Raw genomic sequence first — 25,252 nt, 5'->3', positions numbered from 1 at the left:
ATCGCCGTATCAACAGCTTCCACCAAATAAGATCATCTTCTGTAGAGAGATATAACCAGCAGGAGGCGCACAAAGAGATGAGAAGTAGTTCCGCCTAGGGGAAGCCAGAAATTTGAATGCTGCTCTGGGTGTGAGTGGAGAAGACGACCTATAACACAATATGCTTACAAGTATTTCTTGTATTGTCATTGGTTTTCTTTTTTTTCTTTTGCTTTTTTAGTTCTCTTGTCACCTCCAGAGCTGCATTCTCTATCCATTCACATACTTTTATTCTTCTGTCACCTCCAGAGCTGCATTCTCTATCCATTCACATACTTTTATTCTTCCGTCACCTCCAGAGCTGCATTCTCTATTCGTTCACATACTTTTATTCTTCCGTCACCTTCAGAGCTGCATTCTCTATTCGTTCAAATACTTTTATTCTTCCGTCACCTTCAGAGCTGCATTCTCTATTCGTTCAAATACTTTTATTCTTCCATCACCTGCTGAGCTGCATTCTCTATTCATTCAAATACTTTTATTCTTCCATCACCTTCAGAGCTGCATTCTCTATTCGTTCAAATACTTTTATTCTTCCATCACCTTCAGAGCTGCATTCTCTATTGGTTCAAATACTTTTATTCTCCTGTTACCTCCAGAGCTGCATTCTCTCTTTGTTCAAATACTTTTATTCTCCTGTCACCTCCAGAGCTGCATTCTCTATTCGTTCAAATACTTTTATTCTCCTGTCACCTCCAGAGCTGCATTCTCTATTCTTTCAAATACTTGTATTCTCCTATCACCTCCAGAGCTGCATTCACAATTCTGCTTACCACCTTTTGGAAGTTCCTGATAAGTGTTTTGTAGCTCTCCTCACAAAAGCTCATACTTTGTAGAGAGAAGGGGCGATGTGAGACAATTTAGGCAAAGAGCTAACCTGAAATGTGCAGAAGTTTGATTGCTGCTCTGGACATGACTGGAGAAGAAGACCTTTAGCTTTACTGCCTTACAAGTATAAATCCGCTACTAATTGGTCTTCTAACTTTTGTTTTATTTTTTATTCTTTTGTGACATCCAGAGCTGCGTTCTTTGTTCTCATGCTTGATCTTTATTTATCTTGTCACATCCAGAGCTGCATACAGAATTCTGCTCATCCCCTCTTGGAATTTGCTAGTAGATAAATGTTAGATAGGTCTGATCACAAAAGCTCATGCTTTGTAGAGAGAAGTGGGGATGTGAGGCAGTTTAGGCAAAGTATAAACCGGAAACATGCAGAAGTTTGAATGCTGCTCTGGATGTGACTGGAGAAGGAGAACTATAAATCTACATCATTACAAATATAACTCCACAGCTAATTATTTTTCTGACTTCTTTTGCTTCGTTTTTTTTTTCCCTACTTGACTTTTTTTCTCCTGTCACATCCAGAGCTGCATTCAAAATTCTGCTCACCCCCACCCTTGAAATTTGCTAATAGAGAAGTGTTAAGATAGGTCTGATGACAAAAGCTGATACTTTGCCGAAAATGCCTCACTTCCTCCTACTCTCTGCAAAGGGCTGACCGCAAACTTGTAGAAGTTTGAATACTGCTCTGGATGTGACTGGAGAAGGAGACCTAGAACTCTACATCATTACAAGTATTACTTTGCAGCTAATTGGTTTTCTGATTTTTGCTTTATTAGTTCTCATTCTTGAATTTTATTCTCCTGTCACATCCAGAGCTGCATTCTCTATTCATTCTCATACCTGACCTTTATTTCTCTTGTCACATCCAGAGCTGCATTCAGGATTCTGCTCATCCTCCTATTGGAATTTGCTAACAGATAGGTCTGATTATAAAATCTTATTCTTTGTAGAGAGCAGGGGGGATGCGAGACAGTTTAGGCAAAGCGCTAACAGGAAATCTGCCGAAGATTGAATGCTGCTCTGGATGTGAGTGAAGAAGATGTAAGCCAAAGTCCTTTTCAAAGAAGTAAAGCGAATTATGTTTTAGCAGAACTATTTCTAAAATGTCGATACATTTATTCAAAGATTCTAAAATTATATTCTCGCTCACATCCAAAGCTGCAGGGAAACACAATGTTGTTCAAAAGTTTGAATGCAGCTCTTTATGTGACTAGAGAAGCCTTAAAATTCTAAATCGGGTCAGGAAGTGGAAATCAAATTGTGCTTTTGTACAAGTATTGACTCTCCTGTCGCATCCAAAGCTTTGTGTTTTTGCATAAGCATTTCTAAAAACAATACTCTTGTCACATCCAAACCTGCGTTCTTAAAGTGACAGGCACGACGCAGAAATTTCTAAACTTTTATCATCTTCAGCAAGTTTTAGCCGAGGATCCTCGGTGGAGCCACCTGCTTAATAGCTGCCATTTGTTAAATTAGCTAACGAGATCTTAAAGTCGTCTTAAGCATGAAATCGAGGACTCCCAGCCTCCTGAACAATGTTTACATCTCAGGCGGGATAAATGGCCCTGTCTGGGTGATGGAAGACTTCACCCTGGAAGGAAATGAAAGCGTACTTTACATGCGTGCCGTTGTTTACCGCCTGAGGAAATCAGCCATATTGCTAAACTTGCAGATTTAGTTTTTCTGCCTTTAGCCTCAATTTATAATACATGACTGGCTTAACGTCCTTCAGAGCTGCGATTCCTCATGTGGAAAAATGGAGGGAGTGTACTTCACAGGGTTAACACGTTCTCTTGGTTCATATTGGGAGCCATTACTTAACCCAAAGGGGGCATCACAGAGCTCTCTTCCATTTCCTTTTTCCTATTGACGTTCCCGTGTCAGTCTCTACTGCAGCTCTTGCTTTACATTCGTCATCCAGAAAGATCTAACCCTTTAGTGACCAAGCCCCATTTTTCAAATTTGAAATGTTTCACTTTACTTGGTAACATTTCTGTAATGTTTTAATATATCCTCATGATTCTAAGACTTTTTTTTTTTTTTTTTACACCTTGCACTTTGAGTGGTGGTAAATTTAGTTTCATATGTTGTGTTTATTTAAGAAAATTTTTGAAAAATTGGTAATTTTTTATTTTTATTCCCTTAAACCAGACTTGTCACACCACACAAAAAAAAGCTAATAAATAACATTTCCCATTTGTTTCTTTTACGTCCCCATCATTTTTTTTTTCGAACGTCCTTTTTTAGGGTATTAGAATGGTGAAACATTTTCTAGCTATTTTGTTAATTTTTTTCAAGGAAATTTTACCAATTATTTTGTAGTAAATTTAGCTCCATATATGTTCTGTGTTTATTTAAGGAAATTGTGAAAAATTTTGTAAAATTGGCAATTTTCAAATGTTAAATGTTTATATCCTTAAACCAGACTTGTCCCACACCACACACAAAAAAGCTAATAAGTAACAATTCTAGTTTTTCTTTTACATCCCCATCATTTTTCTCAAACATCTTTTTTGTTAGAATGGTGAAAAATGTATGAAACATTTACAAGCAATTGTTAAATTTTCAATATTTTTAAGAAACTATTGACTTTTGAAGTGACTTTGAGGAGTCTATAGATTGAAAAATCCCTGAAATTGATACTTTATTAAAAACTGCCCCCCCCCCCCCAACGTATTAAAAACTGCGGTCAGGAAGTTTAACACTTCAAGGATTAACGCAAAGTGGAATGAAAAGTTGAATTTTTTTCCATTAAAATATTGCTCACAGTCCTCCAGAGCTTACTCCTTCTGTTAACGGTCTAGATGCCGCGGTCGCTATTGACAGCAGCATCTATGGGGTTGAACGCCCATAATTTGCACTAACAGGATTTAAGGTGTCATTTATTGTACACAGCTGACAAGCGCTACATTTTTATCCATTGGAGGGCGCTATTGTCTTATTTCTCAGGTCAGTAAAAAGTTGTTGATGGTCATTATTGGCATTTTTTTTTTTGTTTTAAAGGCCCTACAAGAAGAAATTAAAATCCCTGGGACTAAAATCAAACTGAATTATCTGAGCACACGGAACGCAGGTTACAAGTCCGTCCTGAGAATCAGCCTCACTCACCTCGCCATCCCATTCAACCTCATGAAAGTCCACTTGATGGTCGCAGTCGAGGGCCGTCTCTTCAGGAAGTGGTTTGCGGCTGCCCCGGACCTCTCTTACTTTTTCATTTGGGATAAGACCGATGTGTACAGTCAAAAGGTCTACGGGTTGTCAGAAGCTTTCGGTAAGTTGTCAGACTAGTTCAAGCTTGTATTATACTTCCTTCACACCCAAAGCTGCAACAATCTCTGTTTCTGGGTGATATTTACACCCTGAAATTTTAAAAATGAAGATAATGGCCTTTATATCTAATTGGAGTAGTCGGCTATCACTACCCTCTTTTTTTATCTTTCTATTTCCCTCCCAGTGTCTGTAGGATATGAGTATGAATCCTGCCCTGACCTTATTCTCTGGGAGAAGAGGACCGCGATATTACAGGGCTATGAAATCGAGGCGTCCAAACTGGGGGGATGGTCTTTGGACAAACATCACGCACTCAATATACAGACTGGTGAGTGATACCACGTTGTATTCGTGTTTTTATTCATCAGACATAATTTTTTATTTTTTTTTCAGAAATCAATAGTACACATGAATATATATAAGAAACTTTGTAATACATCTTATCTGAGAAACCTGCTTCTTTCTCCTCCTGGACTGATCATTCAGTCTCAAAATTCTCAATTCAAAGGTAAAATCTGTTTTCAGAATATACAGATTTTCCCATTATTGAAATAGGAGATGACAGATTGTGCCTATAAAGTTCTATGGAGAAGTATAACTGCCATTTTTAAAGAACTTAAAGTGGGAATGTCTGTGTGTTCCTCTCCTCCCTAGAATGTCTGTGTGTTTTTTTTAGCTCCTCCCTAGAATGTCTGTGTGTTTTTTTTTAGCTCCTCCCTAGAATGTCTGTGTGTTCCTCTAGCTCCTCCCTAGAATGTCTGTGTGTTCCTCTAGCTCCTCTCTAGAATGTTTGTGTTCCTCTAGCTCCTCTCTAGAATGTTTGTGTTCCTCTAGCTCCTCTCTAGAATGTCTGTGTGTTCCACTAGCTCCTGCCTAGAATGTCTGTGTTCCTCTAGCTCCTCTCTAGAATGTCTGTGTGTTCTACTAGCTCCTCCCTAGAATGTCTGTGTGTTCCTCTAGCTCCTCCCTAGAATGTCTGTGTGTTCCTCTAGCTCCTCCCTAGAATGTCTGTGTGTTACTCTAGCTCCTCCCTAGAATGTCTGTGTGTTCCTCTAGCTCCTGCCTAGAATGTCTGTGTGTTCCTCTAGCTCCTCCCTAGAATGTCTGTGTGTTCCTCTAGCTCCTCCCTAGAATGTCTGTGTTCCTCTAGCTCCTCCCTAGAATGTCTGTGTGTTCTTCTAGCTCCTTCCTAGAATGTTTGTGTTCCTCTAGCTCCTGCCTAGAATGTCTGTGTTCCTCTAGCTCCTGTCTAGAATGTCTGTGTTCCTCTAGCTCCTCCCTAGAATGTCTGTGTGTTCCTCTAGCTCCTCCCTAGAATGTCTGTGTTCCTCTAGCTCCTCCCTTTATAGAATTTTAAAAGTACCAACTGTCATTTCCTATCTCAATAATAGAAAAATCTGTCTTCGCTGAATACAGATTTTATCAATGAATTGAGAGTGAAAAATCAGTCCAAGAGAAGAAAGAAGTGGATTTCACTGATAATATATATTATAAAGTTGCTTATTTTCATGTTTACTATTGATTTATTAAATAAAAATATTACTCTTTAAATATATCTGCCCAAAAAAAAGATTGAATTTTGACTCTTAGAATTCTGTCTTACTACAGGGAACAAAGGTTACATTCACCTGTACTACTCAAATTGAGAAAATTCAGAACTTTAGATGTAGTGTCCCTTTAAGAAGACATATGTTCCCTCCCTCTTATTTACATTTTGAATATTTAGGCGGTAATCCTCTTAAAGGGAAAGATCACCCCATATTTCTGATATATAAAAATATTCGATGTATTTGTGTAAGAAGAGTAACCAGTTTTATTCTTCTTGGGATCAGGTATCCTGCACAAAGGCAACGGAGAAAATCAGTTCATTTCCCAGCAGCCGGCCGTGATCGGGAGCACCATGGGCAATGGGCGGCGCCGGAGCATCTCCTGCCCTAGCTGCAACGGCTTAGCAGATGGTAACAAACTTTTGGCACCAGTGGCCCTGACTTGTGGCCCCGATGGGAGCCTTTATGTTGGAGACTTCAACTACATCCGAAGAATCTTCCCCTCCGGCAATGTCACCAACATCCTGGAGCTAAGGTATTTAGAGTACACATCACAGAGAGAATCACTCTATTATTTTGTCCCTAAAAAAATAACCACTCTCAATTTGGAGGACCCAGCCTATTCATTTGAAGAGGCGCCATGTAATACCTTCTTTCTCCTGTAGTGGCCGCTGCCGGGAAAATGTAAATCTGGCCACAAGTTTCCCCGATCCCAACTGATCGTTGGAAATTCATAACTTGTCTTCCTTTTTAAAAGACGTTTTCGGGTAGAAATAATGCCGTCAGTAGAGGTGGACCTCCGTTTAGTGGCAGGGGGGCTCTGCCCAATACTAGTTATAATATTTCAGCCGTTTTTATTACTGAGAGTATATTGAACACAGGGGCGGTTTCCTTTTTTTGGCTTTTCTGTTAAGTTCTGCTCAACGGTGAGTTGTCCTGGCCTCTTTCCTTTTTAATCATGACAGCTAACCAGTGCCCCCTAATGGCCAAATTAATATAAAAAAATGAATATTAAAAAAAATAATGATAAAGCAAAATGCTGATCTTAGTTTGTCATTGTTTTTTTTTTTTTTTACATAGGTCTGCAGGATGACCCACTGACTTTTCTCAAGTCAGTGGGTTATAACCGTGTGCAAAAAAAATGACTTCCCCGGCAAATTCAGCTCTGCTACATGTGTAACATGTTGAGTTTTCATCTCTCTGACTGTTAAATTAACCTCTTTACTTTCTTACGTCTTTTACTAACCCTTTCTTTTCTCTCCGTCCCTCTTGTCTTCTCTTCAGAAATAAGGATTTCAGACACAGGTAAGAGCTGCTCAGCTCTCGGTGCCATCTTAAAGTAAACCCGCACAACTTTATTGTGCGCCCCTTTAGGAATCCACCAGTCATTGGAGGGTTAATTGCTGATCAAACCTACTAGCCTCTATTGTGTTTTTTCTTCTTTGTTAAAATATAAAATAGATAAATAATAAATATATAATGTTTTTTATTTTTTATTTTTTTTTGCTCTTAAAGGGGAATGCCACCTTAATTTGTTTTTTTAAAAGTTCTACTCCCATCCATTGATTTAACTGATTTCTGTCTCTAAAAGGGTTCAGAATGGCTATCAATTACGACCTAGTCTTCTTCTTGTTGCTCAGGGATTGCAAAAAGGGAACTCGGCAATGAACGGACTGAAAATTTATGAGCAGTGACGGAGGGGCTTAGGTCACTTTGGAGCAGTTGCGCATGATGGGAATTGTGGGATGGAGGGCTCAAGAACCTTATTTTCTTACATCTTTATGTCTGAAGGCATCTAAAGGGGGTTGTGTATTTTACGCCTCCCCCATTTCTATTTGCCCCTTTTAGGTTGGCCTATTCGTAAGAGTGGAGAGATGCTACAAATATTGACTGTCAAACTAGGGGAGCTGCCACCCAATTATCACATGGAACTTTAGTAATCATGGGATGTCCTATCCAATGGGGCCCTATGTGATCGGCTCCAGAAAACCCCTTTTAAGGTGGAATTTGCTTTAAACAGACATATAAGCCTCTAAAGAGTAAGGCTTAGAGCAAGAGGAACAGGGCTCTAAATAGTAGGGTCTGGTTCTAGAGAAACAAGGCACTAAAAAGTAGGGGTTTAGTCAAGAGGAACAAGGCTCTAAAGAATAGGGACTTAGTCAAGAAGAACAGGGCTCTAAAGAGTAAGGACTTAGTCAAGAAGAACAGGGCTCTAAAGAGTAAGGACTTAGTCAAGAGGAGCACTGCTATAAAGTGTAGGGTCTTCAATCGGAACAGGGCAGAAATAGGGACTTAGTCAAGAGGAACAGGACTCTAAGTAGCAGGGACTTAGTCAAGAGTAGCACGGCTCTTAAGAGTAGGGACATAGTCAAGAGGAACAGGGCTCTAAAAAGTAGGGTCTAGTTCAAGAGGAACCTGGCTCTAAGTAGTAGGGAGTCGGGACTTGGTCAAGAGGAACAATACGCTAAAATATAGGGTCTAGTTCAAGAGGAACAGGACTCTAAAGAGCAGAGACTTAGTTACGAGGAGCAGGGGTCTACAGCGTACTTCCCTAGATATCTTCCTTAAAATCGCTCCATCTGTTATCATTGAAAACATCTCTGATCCAGTGCCACCTATGGACCAGAAAAATAGGAAAAAAATCCTCTATGTTGACTTTTATCTAAGAATCTTGTTTTCTTCCCGCATATAATTGTCGTACAAAGCGGGCGCCATTTATTACACCAGTCATTTTTCAGCATAATGTGCCTTTAAATGGGAATCTAATGGTTTTAGCAGAGATTGAACCTGGCACCGTTAATCAGTGACAGACATTGCCATCCATTCATCTTGGCGTGGCTGGTGAGCCTGGTTTTCTGCATGCCGTCATGCATGGAGAAGATGGATGGGGGGAATGTGTCACCCGGACTCCTCGCTGCTGAAATCTTCACTTTAAGACGAGGGCTGCTTGGCTAATTGCCTGGCTCGTCTTGATACATACTGTAAGACGTGATGGATGGCGGTTTCGCTCCTCACGTTGCCGGCAATGAGCTGCAATATTAGACCCGTTGTAGCATTGTGTCTTTCATGGTTAATTAGCTCCGGCGCAGTTTATTCAGGGAGTAATTCCAGATATAATATTTCCTGCTCGTTAGTCCAGGAGAATCCACCAATCATGATTAGCCGTCCGGACGGCACAATTGTTCTTCTCAGCGTTAATTAGTGACACTTTATTAAAAGGAATTCCCCACTATGATTAAGGAGGAGAGTAAGAGGGGGTCATCCAGTCTTTATTCAATAGGTCAGTGTTTGTAAGATTTACGCTTGCTGTCAGTGAATGGAAATAAAGTTTATATTTTAAGGCTGGAAAACTTTTTATTGACCTAATCCTGCTCACAAAGCTGACGGCTTGTAACAGTGTTCTGTTAAATAAATGGTACAAGCAATGCCACGAGCGCGGGGCAGCCTCGCGCCCTCCTGGAGCGCGGGGCAGCCTCGCGCCCTCCTGGAGCGCGGGGCAGCCTCGCGCCCTCCTGGAGCGCGGGGCAGCCTCGCGCCCTCCTGGAGCGCGGGGCAGCCTCGCGCCCTCCTGGAGCGCGGGGCAGCCTCGCGCCCTCCTGGAGCGCGGGGCAGCCTCGCGCCCTCCTGGAGCGCGGGGCAGCCTCGCGCCCTCCTGGAGCGCGGGGCAGCCTCGCGCCCTCCTGGAGCGCGGGGCAGCCTCGCGCCCTCCTGGAGCGCGGGGCAGCCTCGCGCCCTCCTGGAGCGCGGGGCAGCCTCGCGCCCTCCTGGAGCGCGGGGCAGCCTCGCGCCCTCCTGGAGCGCGGGGCAGCCTCGCGCCCTCCTGGAGCGCGGGGCAGCCTCGCGCCCTCCTGGAGCGCGGGGCAGCCTCGCGCCCTCCTGGAGCGCGGGGCAGCCTCGCGCCCTCCAGGAAACTGTGCCACTCTACACTTTGCAATAAGCTACATCAAGACTGGTGAATCCCCCCTACCTCCTAAGGAAGTGTGCAGTCGCATATCCTCCATGAAATTGCTCATTCCCGTGCAGCTCTATTTCCCTAAAAAAACTCTGCATCCCTATGTTCTCTAAGAAACTGCTCAGCTTCATGCCCCCCACAAATGGCTCAGCTCGTTGCTCCTTGAAGTGACACATTGTAACAAATGAGCTGTACAGTCAGCGACTTTGTCTGAAGGGGATTCGGTTTGGTGGAGCACCATGCCCCCTATCATTATGCAAAGGAACACCGCCATTTACTGGTCAAAGATGATGGGAAAAGAGAAAGCAGAGAGAATTACATTAGTTGGAACTGAAGAGTTAAGTGCATGTTCCCTGAGGGAAAAGATTGAAGGAGACAGCAGGTCAGATTGGAGGAGACACAGCTCTGGCACGGTTAGTAAATATAAAAGGCCCAGGAGGGCAGTGAAGGGGAGGAGTTGGACTCTGGACCTGTAGCTGGACGAACGTGCAGTGCAGCGAGGTTGACTTATAGCCGCTATTACGAGTGACCAGAAACAGAGCTAAGTGATCGGGGCCAGAAGTGAATGAGTGAGACCCGAGCCTACAGAAGCAAGCAGATCGTGTTAGTGGGACATTTGTGAGATCCGCAATGTGAGGGGAAGAAGTACTGTACGCACGGGACCGGGGCCGCGCTTCAGAGTACAAAAGCAGCTAGTGCAACACATGCTAGAAGCGACCCACCAAGAAGGAACTTGAGACCTAACTGTGTCTTATCATAGACTCCCATTAGGAGCGCTTCTATCCAAAGAAGTAACTTAGGTTTAGATTGCAAAACATTTTATTGGCCTCTAATAATCTGCTGACCTTGTTTAATTTTGTATCCTAATAACTCAAGTTACTGTGTTAGAATAACAAGCAATCTGGTTATGTTACCGCTCTGTGCTCCTCTTCTGCGCTGATGCATTCGCGTACCTGTTTACACAGGTAACAATAGATAATAATGAAGCTAATAATCTACATGTTACAGATGGAAAATCTGGGATTTTAGCTTCTCCCCATCTCCTTCTCTGCCCTGTTTGGTGCTTATTCCTCTGTGTAAGGAAGGTCTGTAGTCAGGCTTATGGGGGTTAATTACAGTGTGCCGGGAGGGGGGGTTATCCAGAGCACAGAGCAGTATCAATTTGCCCCCTAATGGAGCACAACGGGCGCTTCAAATGCACGACGTAAATGAGCCGGATCACAACATTTTCACCTTCTCTGCATATTTCCAAGTCTGCAGAATAAGAACCATATCGACACCATTATCCTAAATATTCAGTAACAGACGGAGTAATAATAATCTAATCTTATCAAGGAATTATACAAACGAAGTAGAGAAACCATCCAGATCCTTCTAAATAATCTGTAGATCAATTATAGCTCTACTGTAAATAAAAAAGCTAAAAAAATCATATTTGCATTAAAAAATTATGATTCTTAGTCTTACATTCTTATACATAAGCACAGTATTATAGTAGTTATATTCTTGTACATAGGAGCAGTATTATAGTAGTTATATTCTTGTACATAGGGGCAGTATTATAATAGGTATATTATTGTACATAGGGAGCAGTATTATAGTAGTTATATTCTTGTACATAGGAGCAGTATTATAGTAGTTATATTCTTGTACATAGGAGCAGTATTATAGTAGTTATATTCTTGTACATAGGGGGCAGTATTATAGTAGTTATATTCTTGTACATAGGAGCAGTATTATAGTAGTTATATTCTTGTACATAGGGGGCAGTATTATAATAGTTATATTCTTGTACATAGGGAGCAGTATTATAGTAGTTATATTCTTATACATAAGCACAGTATTATAGCAGTTATATTCTTGTACATAGGGGGCAGTATTATAGTAGTTATATTCTTGTACATAGGGGCAGTATTATAGTAGTTATATTCTTGTACATAGGAGCAGTATTATAGTAGTTATATTCTTGTACATAGGAGCAGTATTATAGTAGTTATATTCTTGTACATAGGGGGCAGTATTATAGTAGTTATATTCTTGTACATAGACAGTATTATAGTAGTTATATTCTTGTACATAGGGGGCAGTATTATAGTAGTTATATTCTTGTACATAGGGGGCAGTATTATAGTAGTTATATTCCTGTACATAGAGGGCAGTATTATAGTAGTTATATTCCTGTACATAGAGGGCAGTATTATAGTAGTTATATTCTTATACATAAGCACAGTATTATAGTAGTTATATTCTTGTACATAGAGGGCAGTATTATAGTAGTTACTGTATATTCCTGTACATAGGGAGCAGTATTATAGTAGTTTATATTCTTATACATAAGCACAGTATTATAGTAGTTATATTCTTGTACATAGAGGGCAGTATTATAGTAGTTATATCCTTGTACATAGGAGCAGTATTATAGTAGTTATATTCTTGTACATAGGGGCAGTATTATAGTAGTTATATTCTTGTACATAGGGGACAGTATTATAGTAGTTATATTCTTGTACATGGGAGCAGTATTATAGTAGTTCTATACTTGTACATAGGGGCAGTATTATAATATTTATATTCTTTTACATAGAGGGCAGTATTATAGTAGTTATATTCTTGTACATAGAGAGCAGTATTATAGTAGTTATATTCTTATACATAAGCACAGTATTATAGTGGTTATATTCTTGTACATAGAAGCAGTATTATAGTAGTTATATGCTTGTACATAGGGGACAGTATTGTAGTAGTTGCTGTATATTCCTGTACATAGGAAGCAGTATTATAGTAGTTATATTCTTGTACATAGAGGGCAGTATTATAGTAGTTATATCCTTGTACATAGGGGGCAGTTTTATAGTAGTTATATTCTTGTACATAGGAGGCGGTATTATAGTAGTTATATTCTTGTACATAGAAGCAGTATTATAGTAGTTATATGCTTGTACATAGGGGACAGTATTATAGTAGTTATATTCTTGTACATAGGGGGCAGTATTATAGTAGTTATATTCTTGTACATAGGGGACAGTACTATAGTAGTTATATTCTTGTACATAAGGGGCAGTATTATAGTAGTTACTGTATATTCCTGTACATAGGGGGCAGTATTATAGTAGTTATATTCTTGTACATAGGGGGCAGTATTATAGTAGTTATATTCTTGTACATAGGGGGCAGTATTATAGTAGTTATATTCTTATACATAAGCACAGTATTATAGTAGTTATATTCTTGTACATAGGGGGCAGTATTATAGTAGTTATATTCTTGTACATAGGGGGCAGTATTATAGTAGTTATATTCTTATACATAAGCACAGTATTATAGTAGTTATATTCTTGTACATAGGGGCAGTATTATAGTAGTTATATTCTTGTACATAGAGGGCAGTATTATAGTAGTTATATTCTTGTACATAGGAGCAGTATTATAGTAGTTATATTCTTGTACATAGGAGCAGTATTATAGTAGTTATATTCTTGTACATAGGGGCAGTATTATAGTAGTTATATTCTTGTACATAGGGGCAGTATTATAGTAGTTATATTCTTGTACATACAGGGTAGTATTGCAGTAATTATATTCTTGTACATAGGGGCAGTATTATAGTAGTTATATTCTTGTACATAGAGGGCAGTATTATAGGAGTTATATTCTTGTACATACAGGGTAGTATTGCAGTAATTATATTCTTGCACATAGGGGCAGTATTATAGTAGTTATATTCTTGTACATAGAGGGCAGTTTTATAGTAGTTATATTCTTGTACATAGGAGGCAGTATTATAGTAGTTATATTCTTGTACATAGAAGCAGTATTATAGTAGTTATATGCTTGTACATGGGGGACAGTATTATAGTAGTTATATTTGTTGTACATAGGGGACTGTACTATAGTAGTTATATTCTTGTACAGAGGGGGCAGTATTATAGTAGTTATATTCTTGTACATAGAGGGCAGTATTATAGTAGTTATATTCTTGTACATAGGGAGCAGTATTATAGTAGTTATATTCTTGTACATAGGAGCAGTATTATAGTTATATTCTTGTACATAGGGGACAGTATTATAGTAGTTATATTCTTGTACATAGGAGCAGTATTATAGTAGTTATATTCTTGTACATAGGGGCAGTATTATAGTAGTTATATTCTGGTACATAGGGCAGTATTATAGAAGTTATATTCTTGTACATAGGGAGCAGTATTATAGTAGTTATATTCTTGTACATGGTGGCAGTATTATAGTAGATATATTCTTGTACATAGGGGCAGTATTATAGTAGTTATATTCTTGTACATAGGGGGCAGTATTATAGTAGTTATATTCTTGTACATAGGGGCAGTATTATAGTAGTTATATTCTTGTACATAGGGGCAGTATTATAGTAGTTATATTCTTGTAGATAGGGGCAGTATTATAGTAGTTATATTCTTGTACATAGGGGCAGTATTATAGTAGTTATATTCTTGTACATAGGGGCAGTATTATAGTAGTTATATTCTTGTACATAGGGCAGTATTATAGTAGTTATATTCTGGTACATAGGGCAGTATTATAGTAGTTATATTCTGGTACATAGGGCAGTATTATAGTAGTTATATTCTTGTACATAGGGGCAGTATTATAGTAGTTATATTCTTGTACATAGGAGGCAGTATTATAGTAGGTATATTCTTGTACATAGGAGGCAGTATTATAGTAGGTATATTCTTGTACATAGGAGGCAGTATTATAGTAGGTATATTCTTGTACATAGGGGCAGTATTATAGTAGTTATATTCTTGTATATAGGGGCAGTATTATAGTAGATATATTCTTGTACATAGGAGCAGTATTATAGTAGTTATATTCTTGTACATAGGGGCAGTATTATAGTGGTTATATTCTTGTATATAGGAGCAGTATTATCGTAGTTATATTCTTGTACATAGGGGCAGTATTATAGTAGTTATATTCTTGTATATAGGAGCAGTATTATCGTAGTTATATTCTTGTATATAGGAGCAGTATTATAGTAGTTATATTCTTGTACATAGGGGCAGTATTATAGTAGTTATATTCTTGTATATAGGAGCAGTATTATCGTAGTTATATTCTTGTACATAGGGGCAGTATTATAGTGGTTATATTCTTGTACATAGGGGCAGTATTATAGCGGTTATATTCTTGTACATAGGAGCAGTATTATAGCAGTTATATTCTTGTACATAGGAGCAGTATTATAGTAGTTATATTCTTGTACATAGGGGCAGTATTATAGTAGGTAGTTCCGTGTACATAGGGGGCAGTATTATTTCAGGAGCATACAGAATTAAAAAACTAAGACTTAGAATTACCTTTTATTTCCAGCTCCTTTTTGGTGAATTCTTTGATTCTTTTCAACTGTTCAAGAAAAGATTTCGAAGCCATGAGAATAAGGAGTCTCGGCTTTAATTTAAAGGTCTCCAAGACGAGAACATTTATGGGTTTAACCTTTGCTAAGCAGATGCCTTCAGGTTTAACATGTTGGTGTATTCAAGAATTTCTTTAAATAGTCTATTGGGTTGCATATTCGAGGCATCAGATATTTGGCCTGTTTACTGCTTACCATTGTGCTATTGAATGTGGCTTTAGGTTTAGGCTCACATATAGACTTTTTAATAGTTTTATTTCTGTCTTTGTTCGTTTTTTATTTTGCAATGCCTGGTCTTTTTTGCGCATGTGGTTCCTGAATAATCACATTTTGCATTTTGCCTCCTACGCTTGACCTTGTGTCTTCCTTGATGTTCCGGAGGGCAAATGTGACCATCTTTCTTTGTTTCCTTGCATTAATTACAGCCACAGCCCGGCCCATAAATATTACTTGGCTACAGACCCAGTCACTGGCGCCATCCTTCTCTCCGACACCAACAGCCGACGGGTCTACAGGATAAAGTCAACCACAGTTGTGAAGGACGTCGTGAAGAATTCAGAAGTAGTGGCCGGAACCGGAGACCAGTGTCTACCCTTCGATGACACACGTTGTGGAGATGGAGGCAAATCCATAGAAGCCTCTCTTAACAACCCTAGAGGTAAAGAAAACTTTGATAACCATGAGTACAAAATGGCCGTCAAGATTTTAAACCCGGATATGACTCCTCTGTACCAGTGTTTTAGAGATAGACGGGTGAATATTGGAGATAAACATCTTGAGGCTTCCTCCTGGATGTGAGAAGGCTCAAGTATTCCTTCAAAGTTCATGTCTTATTCTTAGAACAATTGAGTATGTCTTATGTCTTGGTTGTGACCTCTCAACTGGAAAGGAAAAGAGTGTCAAGTTTTCCACCATTGCTCTTGAGAGGAACTTGTTAACAAGACGGAAGCCACTGATTGATAATAGGGGATGTGGTCTATGGGTGACAGCAGTTGAGCTGCATGTTCTTGGGGAGGTCTTGAATTGTTACTCCCATTGATTAATTGAGCCAGTGACCAGCATTTTCCAAAGATGGTGGTCAAGTCTCGATTCTGGATTTCTTATTTATTTATTTTTTAAAGTTTCACTTGTTAGGGGGTCCATAAGGGAGAGTTCCTTTTAACAGTTACATATTCCCTAAAACCCTTACATGGGGATTCTCCTGGTGTGTAAGATATTATTCGCCTCTCCTTAGGGATGGGTCATCCACATCATGTCACCGAAGGCACCCGACACGCCCTCTAATCAGCTGTTACCTGGAGCGGTGGTTGGTTGAGGGAATTTTATGTTGTATGAAGCTACAACAGCACATCCCGTTCTCGGAACTGGCTTCAATTATCTTAATGGTGGGAATGCCGGACCCTCACTGGTCTGATATTGGTGACCTAACCTAAAGGCCCCGATACTAAAGTATATCAGGGTGTTAATTTGTATTGGGGCCTCTAGATTCTTCCCCTACAAATGATGTTGGGGTGGAAAGAAGGATGCGTCCTGCTGATTTCTAATGGCTGATCCCTTTGTTGACCACCTCTTGCCGTAGCTCTCCTATAGAGAGTAGAGGAGCACTCGGCCCGCCCCTGAGCTCCTGAGTATGAGAAAATATGGAGAGATATGTCTGACAAACCTTTGCTCAGCCAACAACCATCTAATATGTATGGGAGATTAAAGGAGAGTTTTTTTCAATATCCTAGTCCTAACTAAAGGGCATGGTTGCACCATCTTGAAGGGGTTGTCGTAACTGCTGTAGTGTCTCCTATAAAATAGAAAAAATATATTCTTATCTCCTCCTGGGCCGATGTCGGTGCTGTGTCTTCCTTTGTTCTTGTGACCACTGCAGCTAATAGGCGCCTGTTCGTAGATGAGTATTATTTTATATCGGGATTAAGGTCTTCAAAAAAACAATAGGTAGCCCGCAGTGCCCCTCTCTAATACTACTTAGACCAGAAGGGTCACTTGACGTTTCCCTTTAGTTCCCAACTCGGAAAAAATCGAAAAAAACTCAGACTAAGTAGTCAGATGCTGTTTGTTTCTTCTGGAGAAGTCCTAATTTTGAACTTTTAAAAGGGGCTGTACAAGTTTAGTAAACCGTGGCATAAACAGCGCCACACTTAGGTTGAGTCTGGTACTGCAGCACAGCTAGATTGAAGCAACGAGGCTAACTAAGCTGCAATGCCACCAAAACTAAAAAGTTTAAAAAAAATAAATAAAAAAAAAAAAAGTTAAAAATAATAAAAGAAAGAAAAAAGTTTTTTCTTCTGGACAAACCCATTAATTTAAAATCAATTAACCTGATGATCGGTTCATTTAAGCATTGAAATGTTATAGTAAATGACTAATTTTCCCCATGAAGGATTTCGCTCGCATTTCTGAAATGCTCTCGTTCATATATCACAAGTTATGGAACGGGACCAGGAGGATTTATTTCATTACTTTTTCGTCCCTTTGTTCCCATTTTCCACAAAAAAAAAAATGCCGGGAGGCAAAGATTAACATACAAAAAAAAAAAGATATACTCAAAGCACCATAAACCGGAAAAAAAAAATAAAAATAAAATAGAAAAAAATCCTCCCTGCCTTCAATCAATCCCAAACCACAAGTGACTTTTAAATCGAGCCATATGAGACCTCGGCTGCTTTTTCATAATTTAATTGTAATCCTCGTCCACGGTGAAATGTCTCCACCATATGTAGAATTAGACGTCCTGAAATTTTTATATCCGAAGGGAACGGTTTTCAGGAAGAGTTATCCGCACGCCTTTGTCATCGCGGTGAACCGTAAACCAAAGCCCAAGCCTAAGTTTTCGAGGATTAAGTAACTCGATATCTCCCCCGACCCTGTTCTGTTGTCACTCATCATCCAGCGCGGGGCAATTAATAGTCCGCTAGCCCCTTGTAAATTTATAAATCCAATTATCACATTATTTAAAGGGCCGGAGTGGAGGCAAATGGGTCTCCTAATGCTTTCTAAAGCTGCCAGCGGTAAAGTGACTCGGGGAGGATTTTGTACCTTTTTACGGCCGGAATTCGGAAATCATTTTTCCAGCCATCTGCTTTGTAGGATCGCAAATTAGGGCTCCGAGGGACTACGCAGCGACGTCAGGTGAAGCAGGGTTGGCAAAGAATGGGTTAAGTGATTGCAGGATGATATATGGCTCGTTGTGTACCATAAAATATGTCCATGATGTCTCCATTTATCTCCAATCTGGTCCTAAATTCTTAGTGAACCCCTCCATGAAATGGCTACTCAAAACTAAGAACATCTTTTCCAGAAACAGCGACACTCCAGTTCACAGGTTGTACGTGGTATTGCAACTCTACCTTCTGTTCATTTCAGTGAAGCTGAATTGCAATACCTGACACAACCTGTAGGCTAGGGTGGCGCTGTTTCTGAAAGGAAGAAAGGACATGAATCCTGCAAAAAATGTGTAATGCGCGGTATCTCTGGTGCATCTCCATCTCTTTACAGTTAGATGGCGCTGTTCTCTCAACAGAGGGCATGCATGCACCACCTGTGACTGAGGAAGAGTCTGGTGGGAGGAGCTCAGCGCACACAAGGTCACAGTGTGCTCATGGGAATCGTAGTTTTTATTACTATTTGCCGAATCCCGGATAAAAAGCTTAGAAAACAGCCAGTAAAGTGTAGAAAACCGGGCGCCGAACTGGGATGGAAGGAGGTCAGCGACTCCACCCTTACTTTATAGAAACTTGAAACTACCCCTTTAAGGCGCCCTGGTGCAGTTTTTGTCGTTGCGCCCCATAGACTCCATCACTCCGCGTTCCTATGGGTTAAATCTTTTCTATTTGTGCCTCGGAGAGATTAATGAAATGCGCGGGGAGGGCGACTTTTCTACATTAATCTTTATGTTAGTAACGTATCTCGCGTGCCGCTCGGAACGTGAAGAAATTATTTATCAAGTGATAGCTGGAAATGCAGAAAAAAAAAAAGCACCGCCGCATGGGACCTCCTGCTGCTTCTGTGCACGCTGCTAAAATGTGTCGGTGGATTATTTGAGGCTTGCGGGGGGCGCACACGACAACATGGAGGCCCTGCTCTTCACACCACCGCCTGGGTGTTTAATTAGAATCGCAGCTCTGCACGCCGAGCGCCATAATCGCTACAGCCTGGAAGCCAGACCTTCATGTTGGACTCGATCTTACGCTCAGCATTGATCAGAGTTTCATACAAGCACTGTCATCTCCATTCTGGGGAGTGGGGGGATACTTTTTATGTTGCCATGTCCATCTATAATTAATGAATGACTAAGATTTCAACCAGAATTGAGAAGATGGAATTAGTATTGAGAAGGAGTAGTCTGATTCTTGGTACCATCATCGGGGGGCATTATGGGTAATCCTGACCTGAAGAAGGCTAGAGCACTATCTGTGCCATGCGAGGACCATAGGAGCGTGACCTTCTTGTAGTCTTATTGCACGACATTCAACACAATGAAATGATAATCCACCATGGTCAGACTATCACATGTAATATCCACTGACTTTACATTTACCATCATTTATGATTTCTATTGACTTCTGTTCACTACGATGTATAATATTTATTGACCATAAAATATTATTTCGATTGACCATGGCGTATGGGACTCCATTAATCATTGTAAATGGCTTTCCGTTGACCATGGCGCGTGCTTTCCGTTGACCATGGCGCGTGCTTTCCGTTGACCATGGCGCGTGCTTTCCTTTGACCATGGCGCATGCTTTCCGTTGACCATGGCGCAAGGTTTCCATGGCATATGGTTTACAATGACCATCGTGTTTAGGCATCCATTGGCCATTTGCTTGTGGCACACAGTTTCCACTGCCAGTGGCACTTGGTATCCATCCCCCATAACAGTTTCCACCAAGGCTGTGGTATCGGAGTCTGAGTTGGAGCCCATTTTGGTGGAGTCGGAATAAAATGGACCGACTCAGACTCCTAAAATATATAATAAGTTGGGTACAGTAATTCAATGCAGTTCGTGGGGAATATTTTTTTCATAAGAATTTGGGAAAGAAATGAAATATCCTATAAATGTCTGTCCTATTCCTGATCTAAGGGTCTAGACTTTTAGCTGAGATGAATCTGTGCTACAGTAAATTTATCACTTAAACATGAGCCGTGTATGAGGGAGTCGGAGTCATGGAGTTGGTGACATGGAAATTGAGGAGTCTTAGGTTTGGCTTACAGACGCCACAGCCCTGGTTTCCACTGACCACTTTATATGATGCCCATTGATTTCCTTCAACATCATGACTAGCTTCCTGATGACCCTTGGTCCTAGTCTATAGGCTACCAGTTAGGCAAAAGCTTAAAGTTAAACATCCAGAACATAAATATCGGGTGGTCCCTCCAGGTCACATAAGTTTCCCTTTTAGAAGAGCTGCTGGGTCACATTTCATCTAATGGTCTTTGGGGGTATGAACGCTGGTGATAACTGCAGCACTTGATGGTACTTTATTGTTAGCTACATTGGCTACAAAAATGAGAATTCGATGTCATAAAATGCGTTGGCATTCAGGCATTCAGTTTCAAATTGGGCATCAAACCTAAATGTTTAGTCTAGACTGCTACTTTTGACTTGCAATGCCCAGGGCTAGAGCTTTCTAAGCTTTATACCCGGTTATGCCATCCAGTGAGGCACATTTCTTTTTGAAGGCATTTGGATGGAGAATTTGGCGCACCAATGAGATCTGGGTTTTCGGTTCTTGCCTTACACACGAGGCTTCTGTAGACCTGTGGTTCCGTTTTTAGCACAACACGTTTTGCAACCCAATAGCATCTTGACATATTACTCTTGTTCTACAGGCATCACCGTGGACAAATTCGGCCTCATCTACTTTGTTGATGGCACCATGATAAGACGTATCGACCAGAACGGCATCATCTCCACCCTCCTGGGCTCCAACGACCTGACCTCTGCCAGACCCCTGAGCTGTGACTCCATTATGGATATCTCGCAGGTACTATTATGTCCTTTCTGTTGAGGCTTCTGGTAGGAAAATGTGACTCAAGTTGGCTCCAATTAGCTGGCACGGGATGCGTAACTCTCTCTCTCACCCAAAATTTGCAACAGCGGGGAAGTAAGAGGATTTGGGTCGTATCAGATTGCAAATTAGTTGCATTTGGAGACCTGCTGTGCTTTAAAGAGCCGAGGATAAAAACATGTTGCCGTTTGTTTTCCTCATTACGGTGCAGATAAATCTGGTTTGTGAAGGATGGAGTTCAAGGAAAGCGGTTTAATCTTCCGCAGAAAGTCAACTTTTTCCCTAAGATCCGTCGGATGTTCTGTATATTGCACGCCCGACGCCGCGTCTTGTATAGGCAGACATCCCTTCTAAAAGATGTTTTTTAAGATTTGTCATTGCAAATTACTTCTTCTGGAAGACGTCCTTCTCTTTACTAACATTAGTTATATCCTTTTTTTTTTTTTTTTTTTTTTTTTTTAACTCTAATCACTACCAGAGCTGCATTCAAAATAGTTTTCCCTCCCTTTTATGCACATCGTCATGCTCCATCATTTCATTGTGGTGTATCATGCACTGTGTAGAGGAGTAGAAAAATAAATGACTTGTGTAAGCAGCAAAATTCTCGATGCAGCTCTAGATGTGACTAGAGGACGTGATATGTATATCAGGTGCAGTCACTATAACCAAACCTATTGCAGTTGAATTGATCTTTTTCCTGAACTGTAACGTTGTACTGATTCTTAAGGGAACTTATCCTCTAGTCACATCCAAAGCTGCATACAAATATCAGGTACACTCTTTCCACACCTGTGATGGAGAATTTGGATTATGAGCTCCCTTGGGAACATGGATAATGGAGAATGGATATGACCTGTGCATAGACTATACATAACAGGAAGGAAAATATAACCTTGTGATGTAGCGCGGACGTCATGTCGTAGCAGACGCGCGACCAACAAGTAGGTTGTAGACCTCCTCGAGGATCTCTCCAGCACTGGGGGGTTAGAGGTGATTAAATATTTAACCCAGCTATCATAAGAAATGAGATTTAAAAATTGAAAATCTCCCATGGCTGCCGAGAGCGAGCGCCTCTACTTGATAACACAAAGCTGCGGTGTGAGCGCTGCTCCGAAGATTATTGCAAGCTATGGAAGCATGCATTATTAAATAGGAAAGCACAGACTGTAATGTTCTGATACAAGAGGGGGTAAAGTCGGCCTGTGGCCAAGACGGTGCATAATTCAGGGCTTGGCCTGGAACTCAGACAAGAGGAGACTGCAGCGGAGGGAAGAGCAGCGATGCCTCCTGCATCATATTCAGCAAGAGGCAAAGATCACTTCTCTGTGTTTCCAGCTTAAATTTACATAATGTCTTATACTCTAGTCACATCCAAAGCTTCATTCAAAACTATACATGCTTTATATCAGTTCTCAGGTTGCAAGACTCGACACTGATGGGTGTCTGCTGCCAGACACCTTTTATCTACGGTGGGAATGGACAACAGTCCAACCAGACCATTGCATGTTTCCAGGATAAGAGTCGTAGGTGGTGGACATATTGTCCCATTACACATTTAGTGATTGTTATCCCATGCACCTAGATAATGTCTCCTGGCCTTCAACCAGTTGGATGATACTGGGTCACCAAAATGTCTAGGTTGGCTTCTCAACAGGCCTAACTTCCAGGTGGCCAACTCAAAGTAGATTTGTTCTGGTCCGAACTGCCTGTAAATCTATTCCATGAGGCTACCAAAACTTGGACAATATTTTGTTTGGCGCATCTCGAGTTTCTTGATGCCAATTTCTAGAGACACGAGTTGTCCAATGTCTCTTTATTCACTATCAAACAGGCTATGTGGGCAAAATTGTAGCTTTGATGACCAAGTTGCAAGCCACTTCTGAAACAGCCGAGAGGTCTTCCTTGTAGGATTTGATGCAACTTTTTTGTTTTGTTCAATTTCTGATTTTCTTATTTTTTAGGTTCGTCTTGAATGGCCGACTGACTTGGCGGTGAACCCCATGGATAACTCGCTCTACGTCCTTGACAACAATGTGGTGTTACAGATCTCTGAGAATCACCAGGTGCGCATTGTGGCAGGAAGACCGATGCATTGCCAGGTTCCTGGCATTGACCACTTCCTGCTAAGCAAGGTAGCCGTTCATGCCACCTTGGAGGCTGCCACTGCTTTGGCCGTGTCTCACAACGGGATTTTATTTATTGCTGAAACTGACGAGAAGAAGATCAACCGGATCAGGCAGGTCACCACCAATGGTGAGATCTCTTTGGTGGCTGGCGCTCCAAGCGGTTGTGATTGTAAGAATGATGCCAACTGTGAATGCTTCTCTGGAGATGATGGCTACGCAAAAGATGCAAAGTTGAACTCTCCATCATCTCTCGCCGTCTGTGCTGATGGGGACTTATATGTGGCTGACCTTGGAAATATTAGGATTCGCTTCATCCGTACCAATAAACCCTTCCTCAACAGTCAGAACATGTATGAGTTGTCTTCTCCCATTGACCAGGAATTGTACCTGTTTGACACCACTGGCCGACACCTCTACACTCAGAGCCTGACAACCGGAGATTATCTGTACAACTTTACCTACACTGGAGATGGAGATCTTACCCTCATCACTGATAACAATGGTAATACACTCAACATAAGACGGGATTCCACTGGCATGCCCCTCTGGTTAGTGGTACCTGATGGACAAGTCTTCTGGTTGACCATTGGCACCAACAGTGCTCTGAAGAGCGTATCGGAACAGGGGAATGAGTTGGCCATGATGACCTACCATGGGAATTCGGGTCTCCTCGCCACCAAAAGCAACGAGAATGGCTGGACAACATTTTACGAGTGAGTATGAACCAAACCAACCTCTGTGTGAATCTGTTTTCTCCTAAAAGTTCTTATGTTGTCTTTTTTTTTTACAAACTTTTATTCAGGCCTGTACTCTGGTCCTTTGATCATCTCTTTTTTTATAAGGGTTGTCATCGTGTTTTTGTGGAATCTTAAATGATAAATCTATCTGGAGATATTTATGCAGGGTAAAATTTAAGGTGGATATCTTGGGCAGGTTCCCTGAGGTCTTTTTGCCCATCCCTTATTTCGACTTTGGGTAGAGTTGGCCACATGAGTGTCTAAGGGTATTTTAGGTTGTCCCCCATTACCTTGATAGACATCGGTGTAGAGGCCCAGTTTTAGCTAACATAGGTAACTGTTGTCAGGGTCTCAAAGGTAGGATAGAGACCCTCAACCGTTTTTTTTTATCTAGAGACCTCCACCATGGAGCTATCCCCTCTGATGTGGCTTTGAGGAAAAGGTGGCCACATATGCATCTAAGGATTTGTAGACTATCCCTCTTGATCTTCAATGGAGAGGCTGATCTGCAGCCTACATGTAACTGTGATAAGGGCAGGTGAAGGTCCTAAAAGACGGAACTGGAAGCCAAACCAATTGGGACCTTCACCAAACCTTAAAGATGTTCTCCAATCTGTAATTGATAGAAAGTTCCCTTGACTACAAGCTGAGTGGCAATCTGCTGGGATCTCTCGCAATCAACTGTGATCTGTGGGAGAACATGGGGGTACAGTAAGTGTTCAATTTCCCTGCAGTGCCTCCACAGGTGAAATAAAGTATTACATCATGCTTGTTCATAAGAAAGAACAGATGACACTCTTCCATGAAATGGTTTGTCCAGAGTCTAAAAAAAATCCACCTACAGTACCAAGTTGCAGAGGAGTTAAAGGGTGGACAACCACTTTTAATCCAGCCACTACTGGCGGCCACATTAGCTGTCACCCCGATAATATTCTGAGGGTAGAGGAGGACTGAAGAAAGCTTTTCATTTTGGATAGAAATGTTCTTTAGCTACATCCGCATGGGTCAAATGCCTTCCAACTATTCTTATAGGAATTGGAAATCTGCTTCACAGTACACGGCCATAAATCGTCACCGTGAAGGATTATTGTACTTCCCTTGTGGGAGAAAACATTTTTTTTGGTCTTAAGTTAAAAACGAAGAGCGCGGTCACATAAATTATTGAGCGTCTCGGAAAGAGAGAGCCGTCTATAGATGTAATTCTGCCAATAGTAAATTGGATACAAACACGCGGGGTCAGAGTTTTCCATTCGAAGCTATGATGACAAGCGACGGGTGGCATTGAAAGCCCAAAATTAAATCTGGCGAGAGGTCGGAGGTTCTGGT

At 40.9% G+C, this 25,252-nt stretch overlaps 1 protein-coding gene across 11 annotated transcripts in view; it reads left to right on the top strand.

The window, feature by feature from the left end:
• Positions 1-25,252, top strand: part of TENM4 (teneurin transmembrane protein 4) — a 1,569,569-nt gene that overhangs the window by 1,528,837 nt on the left and 15,480 nt on the right. For 7 of the 11 annotated variants that reach the window (XM_073661697.1, XM_073661699.1, XM_073661696.1 and 4 more), the window contains 7 exons: positions 3,886-4,153; positions 4,337-4,480; positions 5,985-6,234; positions 6,984-7,004; positions 15,469-15,701; positions 20,885-21,039; positions 23,025-23,902. In XM_073661697.1, coding sequence (XP_073517798.1) covers positions 3,886-4,153; positions 4,337-4,480; positions 5,985-6,234; positions 6,984-7,004; positions 15,469-15,701; positions 20,885-21,039; positions 23,025-23,902 — 1,949 coding nt within the window. The remainder of the gene's footprint in view (positions 1-3,885; positions 4,154-4,336; positions 4,481-5,984; positions 6,235-6,983; positions 7,005-15,468; positions 15,702-20,884; positions 21,040-23,024; positions 23,903-25,252) is intronic. The other 4 variants (XM_073661700.1, XM_073661695.1, XM_073661693.1 and 1 more) reach the window with 1 other exon arrangement.

The sequence above is a fragment of the Phyllobates terribilis genome, unplaced genomic scaffold, assembly GCF_046119375.1.
Source record: "Phyllobates terribilis strain yellow unplaced genomic scaffold, ASM4611937v1 Scaffold_2__4_contigs__length_985480577, whole genome shotgun sequence".
NCBI lineage: Eukaryota > Metazoa > Chordata > Amphibia > Anura > Dendrobatidae > Phyllobates > Phyllobates terribilis.
This window is presented reverse-complemented; position numbering and strand designations above follow the sequence as displayed.